Below are 16,485 nucleotides of genomic sequence, written 5' to 3' on the forward strand. Positions count from 1 at the left end.
GCAAGAGAGATCTTTTACCCGATGAAATACGATAAATCCGCAAACAACGATAAAGACTATACGTGTTTTGTTATGATTTTGAGTTTTGGTTCATGCAGTAAAGGAGAAGATCGAGACGACTCGCAGCCAACGGTGGAGTTCTTGGCGACGTTCGCCATCAAATATCAATGAAGATCCGAAACCATCTCTGTGACTCGGAGTTTGTTTATAAAGTTAGGCTCGGTAGTGGTATTATTTCGCACTCCAGAGAATCCATATCGACCCACCCTGCTCTTTGGTTGCGCAAAGTATGAAACAACTCGGTGCCACAACGTAAAAGCTTACACGCACGGTAGCATTTGTCGTTGGCGCTGTTTTGACTCTCTCTTCAGCTGAACCGTACTTCTAGCTAGGAGGGTTCGCGCACCTGATTGAACGAAACGAAAACGATTTACTGAATTTTTTACGCCACTGATTTTTCTTTATGAGCACCATTTTTGCAACGATAAACACGCAGATCTATAAATGGGAGCTGTATACGGTCTTATTACGTGCGCGTCAGTGAAACATGTCGAAATGAAGGACTTCACTTAATACCGGATTTATTCCTCCTGCAATGAGCGAAGATTGAAAACATAGCATTGGACTGGGCGGGCATATAAAATTGACGAGCCGCGCACGCTTTCAAAACTGGCTTCATTTGCGAACTCAACGACTTGTCTAGACACTCGTTTAAAGGGGTACATTTGAATGCCTGCCTTTAAAAGTGTTCATCCGAAAGCGACATCAATCTTCAGCTTTTTTTTTTCTTCGTGCGTTTTCTCTTACCACTGACTTCAGATGCTGTTTCATGTCGGTGTTTTTCTGAGTGACGGCGAGTCTGCGATACTGTGAACACATTAAGAGTAATGAAAGGACAGCGAAAATACATTTTTGGAAAGGATGCTGCAAAGGACAGGCGCTTTTCGCCACGCGCGTTGCTTCTCCCGTTTTGTGCGTGTATCGCAGAAATGTTTTTTTTAAATTATTATTTCGTGTTAGAGCCGCGAATCAACTGTGGCCATAAGCGCCGTAAAGACGTGGACAGATGGAGAGAAGACAGCAGGAAGGATGGGGCGATAGGGGGTTATATAGTATGCGTCCTGGGCCGCCTTCACTGGGAACTGGGCCAACATTCGTCTGAAAATTCTGCCGGAAAACCCAGGGAAAACCTCAGACAGCGCAGCGTGTGGTAGGATCATCTACCATCACGTTGCTGCCGCTGGAAGGAAGGGTTACAGCGTATATAGATTTTCCGTAATGGATGTACTGTGCATGTCATGCTCACTTTAGACGATATGAGGACATCGTTAAAGAACACACACAGACTGTGGCGGTGGTTATATACCCAGAGGTTATTCCCACCACGCTGATAATAAAACCGCTAATGCTTGCCTTCGCATGCTCAGCTGTCCTCTGCTGAGCAGCATTCAGCCGCGAATAGCCAACGTTCACCAGATATAGACTTACAATAGCAACAGACTCGGGATGTAAACGTCGTGTAAACGATTCCTACAGTACGCTACAGCGTGGAGGAAGAAGAGAAAGAACCCACCAGCGATCGCGTTTACGATAGCTGTACCACAGTTGAAGAAGAAAAAAAAAAGTTTATATTGGGGAACAATTACAGCTTCTAGGCCCCTAAAATTACTAAATTATTACGACTTAAATTTCTTATTGTTTCTTATAGAATGCAAAGCTATGGTGAATGGCATCCACATCACTATCGCCATCGTCTTTAGGAGCAGCGCTTATCATCAGGAGCCAGAACCACAACTTTACTTTGGTGATGGTGTTTCGGGTGTCATGAGCCAATATTCTCACGTTGAACTCTGAAATCACTCTCGGATGCTAAGCAAAATGGGCCTTCCCTCGTTCGCTATACTCTGCACATTTCCTGCGCGCACCGTTTCTGTAACGCAAAGTTTCTAAAAAAAAGCCCCTTATGTTGTAACATGCGAGGCTTTTAAATACCCGTTGTGCAGGTTACAAATTTAGTAGTGTTACGCAAGTAGGAACAACCCGTGTGCGATTGTGAATCGAATCTATTCCGCTTAGCGGCCCTCTTCAAAGCTATTTGACATAGCGACAAAATGTGTACCCTCAAAACCAAAGCGTTATGAAAGCGTGGGGATCTAGCAGGCTTGTAAAACTATTAATATTATTCCGTGTCAGCGCCGCGAAGGAACTGTGACTGCGAGCGGCGTACAGACGTGGACAGATGGAGAGAGGACAGAACGAAGGAGTGAGCGACAGGGGGGGGGGGGGGGGGGGGGGTTAGTATGCGTCCTGGGCAGACTTCAGGGGGAACTGTGCCGGCATTCGTCTGGAAAGTGCTTCGGAAAACCCAGGGAAAACCTGAGACAGCACAGCCGGTGGTGGGACTCGAACCCATCACCTTCCCAGTCTTCTTCAGCACGATCTTGGCTATCACCAACGAGCGGGACGCCTTAACCCGCTCGGCCATGCAAGAGTATTGAAATTAATTCGAATTACCAATATTACTAACCCCTTAATTAGGTCGGGTAAAAAACATTTTATTTCGAATTGAATTAAATGTGCGAAATCGTGCTTTTATGGCGCTTGGGTCGCTTGGTGACGAGGCTTGGGCAGTTTCGATGGAATGGCGTAAACTTCCTTGCGGGAACGCCATTGCCCTTCTATCTCAGTTTTGTCGCAAAGGCCTTATTGCTGACCGTCTGGCAAGGAGTTAATGACAGTATGCACTTACGGCCGTGACCGTTAAGGCCGTAAGTGCGCCCGTCTGACAGGGGTATAAGTGGCACAACAAAGAACACGCGAAGTGGTTTTCTTGTCCTTCCTGTGTCCCGAAAAAAAAAAAAAACGCAGTATCTTAGGTGTAACTTACGGAATGAGTATTAGTTACTCCCAAAAAGTATTTAAGTTACAGTACTAAATACTCGCCTTTAAAAGTATTTGTAGGATACCAAGTTATACCCCGGTCACACGGCAAGTTGAATGTCATTCCCAACGAATGACATTCACACTGAATGGCATTCGTTCCGTGTCACACGGTGAAACCGAATGGCATTGGCCCGCAGCGAATGAGTTCCAGAAGCTCATTCGCTTTTCCCTCTCGCACCGACTGTGTAACCTCGTCAGCAGAGAGGTAGCAAAAACAACAACGATAAACCGTTAGGGCAAATTAAACACGAATGAAAGGTTTGTACTCCAATATGTTATCACGAATTATCACGAAGGAAGGCCTAACACTGTTTTTCAGGTAACTATATACTCGTTCCCAGTCGCAAAGTGTGGGCCAGGTAGGCTTTTTACTTGTCTTGGCTTGTGATACTTAGCCAACTGAGCGTCGTCCAAAAACGCAATGATTTTGTGAAATAATCTCGTGTTTCTCTCAATTTCAAGAAAAATATAACGAATGTACCTCTACATATAGCTTCATACTTGCCTCTCCGCCTTATCTTCCGTTAGCAGCGTGCATTATATGCATCGCTGGGAAAGACTACTCCAGCCATCGAGCGAGGCTTCACCACAAAGATACGCATACAGGCAATCCATAATTCTGCCACAAAGTGGCATACGAATGATATCCGATTGCATTCGTCGCCGGTTACCTATCAACCATGGCGGTAAGGGAAATAAGGAAGAAACGGCCATTGGTCCCTGTTGTAACAGTGTCTTTTTTTTTTTCTCTCTCTCTCTCTTCTCTCCCTGCACGCCGGTATCCGCGTGATTGACGTCATTACTGCCCCAGCAGCCCAAGAGATGACCACACCCGTAACTTCATTATCTCTGCATGCCGTCGCGTGTCTCATCACCATCTTTTCCCTCTCCCGTCATTATTTTTGTGACGGCTCGCAGAGCGACCGATGACAAGGCGTGCTGTGCGGGGGGTGTCGGATATAAGAAAACACTGCCGCAAGCCGTCGCCGTGTGCGACCATTGTTTTGGGGACACACAGACTCAAAAAGAAAAAGCAGGGCGGTGCGCGCGTATATTGGAGAAACAGTACTTGCAGTATGTTGCCATGCTGTATAGTATGTATATACACTTTCGTTAATATTTTTTGACTTGTATACAGTCATGCGTAGATACACAAATGGTAGACGTTCAAAAATCCGTAGATATAAACGTTTGATCCTCCTCCTTTCCCTTCCTCCATCCAATTTTTACTAGGGCCGTGAGAATATTCGGATTTTTCGGATTCGAAAAATCCCGAGTACCAGTATGCGAAATCCGAATATTGGAGCGCATCATTGCGTATTAGATTCGAATTCTGAATCTAATATGGAATTCCAGATTCGAATTTCGAACCGAAGCGATGTCTCTTCTGAACGGAATATATTCCAATAGTTCACTCGTAAGTGCAAAAACACAAGAAGAGAGGGTACTAAACAAAGTGCCAACATGCACTTTTGTCTAACTTCATGTGTTCCATCAAGTTGAAACTTCGCGTCGTTATCTTCTCAGGGATACTTAAAGTGTCGCGGAAGGACGACGTATATTTGGTATACCAGCCTGTATCTAGCCGTGTCCACCGATTCTCTATCTTTATAACCCCGATGTACAAACAAGGGGCCATCCTGTCATTTTCCCGTCCGCGTCTCATACTCTTGTTGACAGTGTCTCCTCCGCCGTCCCTGATCCCCCTTCATAACACCACGCTTCTGTCAACCCTGTTCTTTTAGTTCGGTGCTTTAATTGTCATCGTGCTTTAATAAATGGTTTTCATGGGGAGGATTCTTTCGTTTATGTTTTGGCGTGTCATTAATGTATAGTTAGCACTGGAGGGACGGATGATTTATTACTTTTAACGCTGCCATAGGCTTATCGTGTTTGGAAGCGGATCGCTGAACATTTCCGCGCTTCTTTGATATTGAGTGAGGATAAGCGATATAACAACGCCTCGATGTAAGAGAAAAAGAAAGATTTATAAATTAATTGATTTATAAATTAACTGTCACTGATTGGAAAAAGGTGCTATGCGTTCAAAGCTCAAGTAGGTACAGCTTAGGACAAAAGTTTACGGACCCGTCACCCGTTTCTTATTCAGTCTTTTCCTGATAGCTAGCAGGGGCCGCTCCAATGAATGCGCCAGTGCCGCGTTCAGTGAACTTTTGTCCCAAACTGTACCATACTTTCCAGTCTCTCTAACGTGCCCGTAATACATGCCCCCAGTATTGTCCAGTGTAGCTTTCTCTTTCGCGCTGTACCTTCGGTCTTTCACCGTGCTATGGCGGCGGGATATATACGTTTATTCGAGAAAAGAACATGACAAAGAGAAGAGATCAGTCAAGCGCAACGGTCGACTTGCTATTCCATTGGAAGATCACTGGTGGTTCGTTGGTTCACAGCCTGTTCGCAAGTTCTGTACCCCTCGTGAAGCAAAGCACCTGGTTTGTCACCACTCCACTACCATAGGTATATGTTGCTCTCCAGTGTAAGGATGCCGCCAAACGCCTTCTGGCGGGCGTTATCAACCGATGCGCGTTATATCCATGGTAAAAATTAGATCAGCTGGCATGCTGTGCAAGAAAACATGCAGCGCGTGGGAATGCACGGTATAATGTCTTGGTCTGCAACCACCACATAATCAAATATCCAGCAGCGGAACGTACCTATATATACCGGCACACTGATTGTACGTACGGTATTCTAGCAGACTCCCTAATGCCGCACTCTGCCTAATTCCATCTTGGACAGAAAGGGCCTTGGTCGAGCCCCGGCGAAACGAGTCTAATCGCATTCGAAGAATCCCCGGCGAACACGTGTCACGTTAAGCCTTATACGGCCTTACTTAGCCCAAATGGCGTGATCCATATTTGACAGCTCTGCGAGTCTGCATGTATATACGCGTCTTTCCCAAGCCTGCCACGCGCGGTTCTCGCTTCGGTTAATATAGGTGCGGCGATTTTACCCATATGTGACCGGACATATACATATATAGGTGGATGAACGCGGCCCGCCGTTGCCAGACATGGATGCGATGTCTCAACGAGGTTAGTGTTTCCGACGGCGCGGAACTGTTTGTGTAAGGAAAGACGGTACGCTTGCCGAGTGCTCTGTCAACATTCTGGCTTTTGTGGGATTCCGCTGCGCGGATAGAGAAAGAGCAGAAGATGTCCTTTGCTGTCTTTGTTTCTTTGTCTTCCGATGCGTACTGCTTTTCTTGGCCTCATCGTGGGCTTGGTATGTTAATTTAATAATATTGCTAGTCACTATTGGGGCTCTAACGGGAGTGGGGCACACAAAATAAGTCGTATGCAGATGCCACGCAAGCATAAGAGGGGAATACAGACACTTGCTACAAGGACAGTCGCGATATAGCGTGTTATAGGAATCGTGCCAGGAAGGGAAGGGGCAAGTTCGAACAATCAGTCCTAGACTGCGGTTCTTTTAAATTACGTGGGAAGATCGCTTAAACTGGCTGTTGGTAAGGGAGCCTAACTATCACAAGCGAGATTGTTGATTACTTGGTACAGAAATTTGAGAAGATGGGTCATACACGTGTAGTGGCGGCGATACAAGCTGGACACTGAGTAACAGTTCGGGACATTGCAGCCCAGCGTAACATTAGTGTCGGCAGTGTAGAGACAATCATTCACGAGCACTTACTGTTCCACAATGTCTGTGCGAGATAGGTTCCCAGACACCTAACTTGTGACCGGAACGGAGCGCGCATGGCAGTCTCTGAGCAGCTGCTGAACCGGTTTCAATCTGAGAGGGATGAATTTTTGCAATCAATCGTAACATGTAATGTAACCTGGGTGCATCATTTCACCCTATATAGAGACAAAAAGCAGCGGCATGGAATAACGACACAAGACTTCCCCGCCACCACAGAAAAGCAAGGTGCAGCCGTCTGCTGGGGAAGTCCATCAGAATTGTCTTCCGGGGCATGCGGGGGGGTGTAATCCATGCGGACTTTTTCGAGCAAGCGGCCACGATTAATGGTCAGTACTACTCCACGTTGATAAAGGGTGCCGTGCGAAACGGCCAGAAAATGTCTGGAATGTTGTAAGGAAAGGACATTATTCTTCATGGCAATGCCCGGCCTTACACGGCGAATTTGACGGTAGCAATCCTGGCTGAAATGCGCTGCGAGGTTCTGCCCCTTGCAGCGCAGATTTAGCCTCAACGCAGATGAAGCCCTCCAGAAAGGTGTCCTGCAGTGGCTACGGCAGCAGCTCACTTCTCTCTACGCCAAAGGCATCAAAGAGTTGCCATAGCGATGACAGCGGTGTTTATATGCGCACGGTAAATACGTTGAAAAAGTGACCTAGTTTGGTGCTTCCCGAATTTTCCATTATATTTAGAGAAATAAAAGTATCGGTCAACATTGAACGACCTTTGTAAGTCAGAAACGGTGCTAAGAGGTACATGGTGTCTCGAAGGAAGAACTCCTGGCATGACAGGGCATTGCTGGTGATGGGACTATATTCAGTATCATGTAAAGTTCGAATAACGATCAGGCTTCGTTTATTTTAGGCAGCGTTAGTTAACTGTCAAGAACGCGTGCATGACTGAGGCCCAGTTTCACCAAACGGCACTCATCACTTCAAGCTTTAGGAATTCTTGATCTCGGTTCAGAGTTAACCAGCGTTGGTGAAACCGGGCCTAAAACAGGAAGAAAGACGCAAAGAGGGACAGAATTCAATTCACATTACCTCATCCACGGAATTCATGGCGCGATGGGGAACAAGGACGACGCACACCTAACTCGCTCGCACCAGTGCCCCTTTTGGATTACCGGATAACGTTCACACGCTGTTTCGCTTTGACAAAGGGGGGGCCTACAGGTGGCAAAACCTGAAACGCCAAGGTCAGATTTGTTATCACGGCCAGTGACGCTTCTTCGTGCGATAGGCCACAAAAACGCGGCATTTGGTGATAACGCATTATCAGTGGCTAAGTGACGGTTCAGGGAATCTGTCAACTCCCCCTGTGCGCAGCCAAAAACAACGCGGGGCATTTCAGAGTTCGTTTACAGCCGTGCATGGACGACCGTATGCTGTTCGGGATTTTACTTATGGGTCCCTCTGCTTCGCCGTGCTGCCGTTGATGGCGAGGCATGGTCCGATCCCGTTTCGCCGGTTGTTGCGTCAGATGCCGCATCGATGAGGAGGAGGATGAGAGTCCCGACTCGACCCAAATTTGTATTGTCGTGAATGCATTGGGCCAGGACGTACGTATGCCTAGACATTTCAGACATCTGTATTATGGAGTGTATATGTTTTCCATCTTAAAACTGCGACAGCGCACCGCCTGTTGTTGCCCTCTACGAACAACCGTTTTTTGTGCTCACGGTTTCGCCGCTAAACGCGGTTCAAATTTCCCGCTGTTAGCACTACAGTGCCACGTGACCGTATACCACGTGGCTTCGAGCTTATTCGCGCCTGCTACTTGTGTTCACATATATATCTTACGCTTTAATCCACTAACGGGGTCAGACCCGAGCTCTCGTGGCTCAGCGCCTGCGTACGTTTCCATTTGGTCTTATTCGCAATTTAGTCTTATTCGCAATTTGGTCTTATGTATTTGGTCGCAATTCGACATTTCGTCTTATTTATTGGTCTTAATTTGGTCTTATTCGCAAGAGCGATGTGTGGCCGTGTTGACTTTCTGATTTTGTAGAAACACAGTTACGTGATGACGTTACGAAGATGCAAGTGTCGACAGACCGGTCGGGACTGCATACAGTATTTACGTATAATTGGATATTCGAACCTACTTTCTTCGAACCTGATACAAACAACGACCATCATCGTACAAATCTCGAAGACTGTATTCTGTAATCCTGGTATCGACTTATATCGAACTTATATGCGAAGCCAGAATGACTCGTCCGTCTTCTAACGTTCCTTGCACTGCCTTACTTCCTCTCGAGCTTTAGCTTGCGACAGCAATTTCCCTCCAAACTGTCGTCTTCGGCCAACCTCGCCGCGTTCGCACGTGATGTATTAGTTTCAAAAGTATACGCTGGTGAATACGAAGGGGAGGGGATCTCTATTAGTGCTGCATCGGTGCACAATTCCCGGGACTTATAATTCCATGCCCAGGGGATCGAAAGCTCGTTTTGAGCTGCCCTGTATGGCGGAGGAACTGCGTTTTTTGAATCGCCAGAAAGTAATTGCCGTTCTGTAAAAGATTACGGAGTCATTCGCGATGTAGAGTCGCTGGGGTCCTTATGAATACTGAACAGCTCTGGTTGCATGGCACTTTGCTGTGGGACAGGTCTGACCAATAATGGACATTTCTACATTTAAAAAAAAAAGTGCATATAAGGGTAATGCCATTTGTAATGTAGACGTAAGGTGTATAACAATAACGTTCTTGGCTTTCGGGTCTTTGTATATTTTTAGACACACAGAAGGTGGGTTAAAATCCAGTGGTTAAGAGTCCGGTTGAAATTCTGTTTTGCTGGAAACCGTTCGGGAAACTGCGTTTTCTTTAAATAATTAGTTTATTTAGAAAACCTTGATTGTTTTGGGTACATTATAGGTCCGCTGACACGAGTCATGACAGACAAGCGAATTTCACCTGATCAATCATCAATAGAATTTAGCTGCTTCATGAACTTTGTTCCCGATGCACATATCCTTCAACGAAGGGCGGGACGCACAGAACGTGCTGTCTAGCGAAAGTTACTCGAACTGATCGTAATTCCTTATATAGTTACTTTGCTATTACTTTGTGCGCGGTCATAGTACGCGTAGGGCATGAAATTAAAAATCCAAATGTGCCCATCACCTTACCAACAGGGGTAAAACATGAGAGGAAGAGGAAAGGAAAGATTACTTTAAAAGTTGTAAAGAAACATATCTTTTCTAATTTAAAATGAAGTAAGTAAACAGGCTGTCCCTACAGACTGCAACGTCAACACGCACACATGCACATGAATGCACATACTATTCCGAAGAAAGTTCCAGAAAAATCAAGAAACGAATTCCACACCTCCGCTCTTGATGATACCAAAAATACAAACAGTGCATCGCCGTATATAAAGCATGCTATTACAGCTGTGAGCTGTTACGTCGCCTTTGTGTCACTAGAACTTGAAAGGAGCTAGCGAGTGTCTGCTGGTCCTTGCTAGTGAGGAGCTTGAAATTTGAAAGAAAGGTATAGGAGCTTTCCGGGATTATCGTTAGTTACCTATGTTAGCTACGCATCGTTATACTTTAGGCTGCCAAAATAGGGGACATGTATTGACATGAGTGCATGCTTGTTTTTTTATGTTTCAGTCGTTCAGCGTCATGGAGCTGCCCGTGCTGAACGTTCCTGGAGAAGTGACGTTCTTGATGCAGGCTGGCCTGGTCAAGGATACCGTCACCATGGACACAAGCGAGCTCAACCTCAGGACGCTCAAAGACCTTGCCTGCAACTTCATAGACAGGAAGGTAAGTGCATCATTATTACCGTTCATAACTGTCACGCTCGATATCAATGCAGCCAAAAGAAGGCGCCAAAATCGATAAGTTCAGGACGGCATATACGTACTTAGGCAGTGCAGCAAAACCTATCATTACCCTGAAAGGACGTATCGTTGGACCTGTTGGTACTGCATGAGTGAAGCAAAAGCGCTAGAAACACGGGACGAAACGAAGCGCTTCCTAGCTGTGTGTTTCGTCCGTTCGTCAGTTTGTTGCTACGCTTGTCTTGTGCACGCTCTGCTATATAACGACCATGCCATAGGCACCCATTCCCAGCGCCGCATTTGGAAGCTAGCCGTGACGCTACTCATCAGCCCGGTTATTACTTCCCCAATTTCTGCAATACCTTGTACAGCTCGAAGCAGAGTTAACTTGAACGCGCCTCCGACCTATGGAGCGGGAAGAGCGCCAACCTAGCGGCGCTTACGAGAAATAAAGGGAAAGAGAGTTTCGACTCTCCCAGTTGAGCCGCGGGGGCTTGCCATGAGCTGTTGACTCGGCGTCGCATTACCGTCAGCTGTTGTTATCATCGCGACGTTTGTTTGGTTTTGCGGCGGCTATGTAGAGGTGTATGCTGGCCGATATCGCAAGGATGCAATGGTAATGCAATGCCGAGTAAACAGCTCATGGCAAGGTGGACACCCCCGCAGCACAAGGGGACAGTCGAAACACTCTTTCCCTTCATTTCTCCTGAGTGCCGCTAGGGTGGCTCACTTCCCGCTCCGCAGGTCGGAGGCGCGTTCAAGTCAACTGTGCTTCGAGCTGTACTTCAGCTTACCTTAGTATTTTTGTTCAAGCGGTGGATGTACCACGGGAGACGCTTCATTCTACAGTTGATTATCATCATCATCATTCTACGCGTTTTCATAGGAGCTGTTGCTTGTCGTCTGCTACGGCAGTCGTACGTCCGCTTCTGCGCGTTCAAAATTCAAATTTCCATTGTCCAATCGTGATGTAGATCTTGCGGGCCGATGAGTAGCGCCCCTAGCGGATCGTGCGGACTGGCTCCTCATAGGGCTTGCTGATTATGACATGGTCGTTATAACCTAGTAGGTCGTCGTCTTGTGCACCGGATTCGCATTTACTTTTCTCACGTATAAGTTATAGGGTACTGTTCTATACATACTTTATATAGCTGTGTCAGGCCAATGAGGCATGAAGAGAAAGTAACGCAGACGAGACGACGCTAGTTTGTCCCAGACATCCTCCTCGCGCGAGTCTGGCTGACAGATCGAACGTACGTGAAGAAACGGAGAAATTCGTCCAAACGCTATTGCACGCGATCTCCGAATTCTCGGGCATATAAAATGGTCTTGAAGAAACTACTTTGCCTCTATAGCTTCTTTGTTACAATTTTCGTTTTCGCTAAAGACGTGAGCCGTTCAGTTCACTATGAAGTTCAATCACAGCCGCAATTTCACCAGCGCAACAGCAGTCAAAGCGAGAGAAATATCTCCACATTCGTTTTCTGTCCGGTCTGGCGTCGACGACTGCAATCTAATGGCAGCGTGGGCGTGTTATACCGGAATGGGCATAAATTGTGAAGCGATCTCTGCGAGTGTCTGGGGAAAATTTCAGTGTGGGGCGTCTGCTATATACCAAGCAGTGGGGCACTGCGGTCGTGCCAAATATAAATACATAACAATTATAAAAAAAGCAATAACTGCCGCATGGTGTGGCTCTTGTGCATCAGTGTTTTCAAGAGCTGTTAGCGTCGGGGCTGGCTAAGTATTCTGAGATCCGTTTTTTATTTATTTATTTTTTCAGTGTTTTTCTATTTACGCACTGCCGCACAAGGCAGTTACGTTGGTGATCACGAAATGGACAAACTACAAAATTTGGCGGCCAGATATTCTCTCCCTGTCTTTCTCTCCTTGCGGGGATTATATTATTTTTGACTAATTCTGAGTAGCAGCGCAGTGGCAAGGTCTTAACATCCACGTCGCGTAACTATGGTGTTGGAACAGCACGCAACCTATAAAAATCTAACTGATGTTTTTCTCAATCTACACCGTTGTCGCACAGATAAAACGTAAGCATCATCATCATGAATGGTCTTGCGAGTTCTTAATTGCGAGGTGTACCGGATGTCTCAGTTAAATCCCCGGGCTAAATAATTCGCGAACGGGTGCACCAATCGACGAACTTTCTTTTTTACAGGTATCTGTTCGATACCACCTACAAGCTGCGCACCGTGTGAATGAGTGGGAGGCGCTTATTATTGAAATAAAAATTCAAATGAATTTCGTAAAAATACAATTTCTAAAGCAGGGCGCTGTCGGTATTAAAATGGGTACTAGCCCTTTTGGGACCTTCAGTGGACACCTTTCAGAGAAAAATCTGCCACCGAAGCGGGTCATTTGTTGCAGTAATTAATTGGTTTCGATTTACATATTTTGTCGCGGCTGGTTGCGGTGAAGCGCAAAAGGAAGTAATTCATTGGTGTAGGGACATAATTCATTGGTGGATAAGGGAGTGGAAGAGCGTCCTTTTGCTCTTCACCGCGACAAAAATATCTAAACCGAAACCAATTAATTACTGCAACAAATCACCCGCTTCGGTGGCAGATTTTTCTCTAAAAGGTGTCCACTGAAGGTCCCAAGAGGGGTAGCACCCATTTTAATGCCGACAGATGCTTAATGCTTTAGAAGTTTTTTTTTACGAAACTCATTTGAATTTTTATTTAAATAATGAGCGCCTCCCACTCATTCACGCGGTGCGCAGCTTGTATAGGTGGTATCGGACAGATACTTGCAAAAAAAGAAAGTTCGTCGATTGATGCACCCGTTCGCGAATTATTTAGCCCAGAGATTTAATTGAGACACCCTGTATATATAAGGCTGTCTGTAATACCAGCTACAAGCGCAGCGTATAACATTAACGCGACAATAAATCGTGCGGAATGTTCCCGTTGAGGCATGCGTCGGTGGACGTGACTCCGCTCATTTCGTATGCCGCAAAATCACTTACTTGCGCTATGCATCCGAATATTTTTTTTTCTTTCTTTTTTAAATCGCGTCCGTCGCATGCCGCCGCCGCCATCCAATTAATGTGAAGACGACCCCGACGTCAGACAAACGCGCGTGCTCTATTTCAAGGGCTTCATGAACTTCGCTCTGCTGTCGCCGCGCGTTTTTCTTTTTCTTTGGCTAGCCCAATATTAATTAGGCTATTTTGGAGGTTCGCTGGCATAACCACTTTGTTGAGCTGCATTCTTTTATTATAGTTATGACTTTCAGAAAGGTCACGTTTCTTAATTTTGTCTTTCGTTCACGTACTTTGTTTCGTCCTCAGAGGGGGAGAGAGAGAGAGAAAATGAAGTTGGGAAGTAATAGATGTACGAGGGTTCGTTCAGACGAAGCCGTACGTTGATAGGAAGGATATTACTGCTGCTTAGTGGCGGACTGATTCGTAGTAGTGATTTTTGTACGCAGACCCAGGATGTTCATCGACAAAATTGCCCAAAAATCGACTCTATAAAGCTACTGCATTTAAATGCATTTGGCGCAATGCCCAAAATGCAGCCAATTTTCTTTTCTGCAACTGTAACGGGCAGCGCCTCCTCTTCCTTTCCCTTAATCGTTATTACGCAATCTATTCGTATATAATAGGACTATTTCTTTCTTTTCTTGTTTGTCCCGTACAGTTCCCAGAGCATGGGCTAAACCGCCTTAGCGAGCGTCTCATCCTATTCCGGCATGACTACAACAGCGAAAACGTCCTGCTGCCCATCAATGCTGCCTCCGACGTTGCAGAGGGCACCCTGGTGGAGATCGTCGTTTCGGGTGAGTTACCCAGTCTCCAGCCTGATTCCTCAGTTCTCTGGACGAAAATTCAGCAACCTTGCCCGGTGTATTCTTTTCTCTCAACGCAGCCAACAATCCGACTGATGACGTCCAGATCCGACCGCATTCGCTCACAGTGCACTCGTACAAGACTCCAACTTTTTGTGACTTCTGCGGCGAGATGCTTTTCGGACTGGTCAGACAAGGGCTCAAGTGCGAAGGTAGACCTAGATGTTACGGTTACGACGATTCTGCTTACAACGATAACTGTCGTGCGTCACCTCGGTATCGTTGTAAGCGGATCATCGCTATATCCGGGACACCTGCGTTAACCTAACTCGTTCTTTCTCGCAGGCTGCGGCCTCAACTTTCACAAGCGATGTGCCTACAAGATTCCCAACAACTGTTCGCACGCACGCCGAAGACGTTCTTCCACGTCGATGTACCCTCGCAGCCCCACGGAGGCCGTGCAGAGGACAGCCAGCAGCGCAGCCACCTTCAGTGACGACCACAACTCGGTGAGCGGGAAGACCATGCACCCACGTTGATGCATTTGTTTCGTTGTACGTTCACTCGTTGTGCGTCCTGTTGGCCATTTGTGTGGCAGCTAAATAAACTCTGGCTTGCTTTCAACTTAGCACGTGTGTCGTCGGTGGCTGTGCATATGTTTCGTGCTGTTTAATGAAGTTATTTTGTGCACTGGTTGTCAATGGGGCTTGCGTTGCTGTTCGATGTTGAAGAGGTAGTCGTTTTAATAGGTACAACAGACACCTCGTAGGAATGAGCCGTACTTGATCTTGTTGGAAAGAAAACTCCGCGATGCACCGAAGAAGCATTGGAGCTTGTGGTCTGCTTACTTCCATTGCAAACAAGCGAACTATATGACTGCTCGTTGCTGTTCTGAACATTTTATGGAGATTGATTTTTTTTACTTCAAATATATAGAAAATTTCACTCCCCCTATATCGCGTCTGACGATCGCGACCTTCCAAGACTTGTGTTTTATTCGCTACCGATATCTACATGCAATCTCAAGGAAATCCCGTAGCATTGTGTGAATGTTCGCCTCGTTTTCACTCCCTGCCCACGCAAGTGCATTCTCATAGCAGCGTTGCGTTGCGTCCGTGCGTATGTACGCCACCCTGTCTAATAACTTCTGCAGGTTATATGTGCTTGAGAGGAAGGCCTTCGCACCAGTGAGTGATTACAGGCAAAACGGTTTGTTGTCGCATTTGTTTGTCGATCGTTTTAAGCTAATGATGTGTTTTTATTGTAGAAATACGCGTTTGCATGGTTGCGTGAAATGTTCTATGATTACCGTACAATACATTTGTTCAGCACACGAGCATGCATGTGTATGGTTGTATTTACAAGCGTTAACGGTACCTACGAATCTGTCCATATTGACTTTCTTCATTGTATTTGTCGCCGACTCGCAGTGCTTTCCGTGATTAGTGAGCATCCTTGTGAATGTACCTTGTGTAAGCGGACTATCGGATACTGCACTTTACGTATTGAATATATTGACCACAAGTGGTTAATTTGTTTAATTTTTAAAAAATACTTGTCTTACGCGATAGGTCTGACGTCTTATATTATATTACTACTTGATCCCAGTACGGTAATCAAACTTCCCTCATTTTTCTACTGGCGACTGAAATTGTTAGGCTTGCTCATGGAATGTGATTTGAGATGCACCGAATGACGCTATACGCGATTATACGGTGCGTTTCTAGTTTAGAACGGAATCCGAAATCCATTTTGTCGCTCGGCCGTTGCTCTTGCCGACGAAAGTGTTTGGGAACAGCACGGACGTCTACAAGAAATTCCATTTGGCCGGCAAGCAAGAAACAAGGGGGGAAAGTGAACAAAGCGCGAAGGAGCGACAACGCACATTTATACGGATGACAGAGGAAGAAATCGTGAGAGACGAGGCGGAAACCGAACGGGCCTTTAGAAAATGGTGGAGCTTACGAAATCGCCAAGGCGGGACCGAAGAGAAAATTTGTCCATTAACGGCAAGCAGGAAAGATGGTTGTAGCGTCACTTCTTTATCTTTTATTGAATGATGTTAGTGTTTATAAACCAGACTTTATATGTCACGTGTTTTATTGAAATGTATGTGAAGGAGCGATACAACGCATAGGACAGGGACGCACTCCCTAAAACCAACGAAATTCGGAACGTATTTGATGGGTGGTGCCAGTAGTGCCCACCAGGGAGACGTCTGCGAAACGGCGAAGTAGTTTCGGTTTTCATTCGGTCAGGAC

At 46.1% G+C, this 16,485-nt stretch overlaps 2 protein-coding genes across 7 annotated transcripts in view; one reads left to right on the forward strand and one right to left on the reverse strand.

Annotated features, from left to right (window-relative positions):
* Window positions 1–7,762, reverse strand: part of LOC135401323 (uncharacterized) — a 70,490-nt gene extending 62,728 nt beyond the window's left edge. For 2 of the 4 annotated variants that reach the window (XR_010424783.1, XM_064633660.1), the window contains exon 1: window positions 7,668–7,762. Coding sequence is in view for 2 of the 4 variants with exons in the window: in XM_064633660.1 (XP_064489730.1) it covers window positions 7,668–7,672 (5 nt within the window). In the remaining 2 variants the exon portion in view is untranslated. Of the gene's footprint in view, window positions 1–6,615; window positions 6,707–7,667 lie in introns of those variants that run through there. The other 2 variants (XM_064633661.1, XM_064633662.1) reach the window with 2 other exon arrangements.
* LOC135401321 (serine/threonine-protein kinase D3-like) overlaps window positions 1–16,485 on the forward strand; it is an 88,308-nt gene that overhangs the window by 57,685 nt on the left and 14,138 nt on the right. For 2 of the 3 annotated variants that reach the window (XM_064633659.1, XM_064633658.1), the window contains 4 exons: window positions 10,242–10,397; window positions 14,077–14,215; window positions 14,305–14,436; window positions 14,570–14,733. In XM_064633659.1, the coding sequence (XP_064489729.1) occupies window positions 10,242–10,397; window positions 14,077–14,215; window positions 14,305–14,436; window positions 14,570–14,733 (591 nt within the window). Of the gene's footprint in view, window positions 1–7,922; window positions 8,186–10,241; window positions 10,398–14,076; window positions 14,216–14,304; window positions 14,437–14,569; window positions 14,734–16,485 lie in introns of those variants that run through there. The other variant, XM_064633657.1, reaches the window with a different exon arrangement.

The sequence above is a fragment of the Ornithodoros turicata genome, chromosome 7 (assembly GCF_037126465.1).
Source record: "Ornithodoros turicata isolate Travis chromosome 7, ASM3712646v1, whole genome shotgun sequence".
NCBI classification, from domain to species: domain Eukaryota; kingdom Metazoa; phylum Arthropoda; class Arachnida; order Ixodida; family Argasidae; genus Ornithodoros; species Ornithodoros turicata.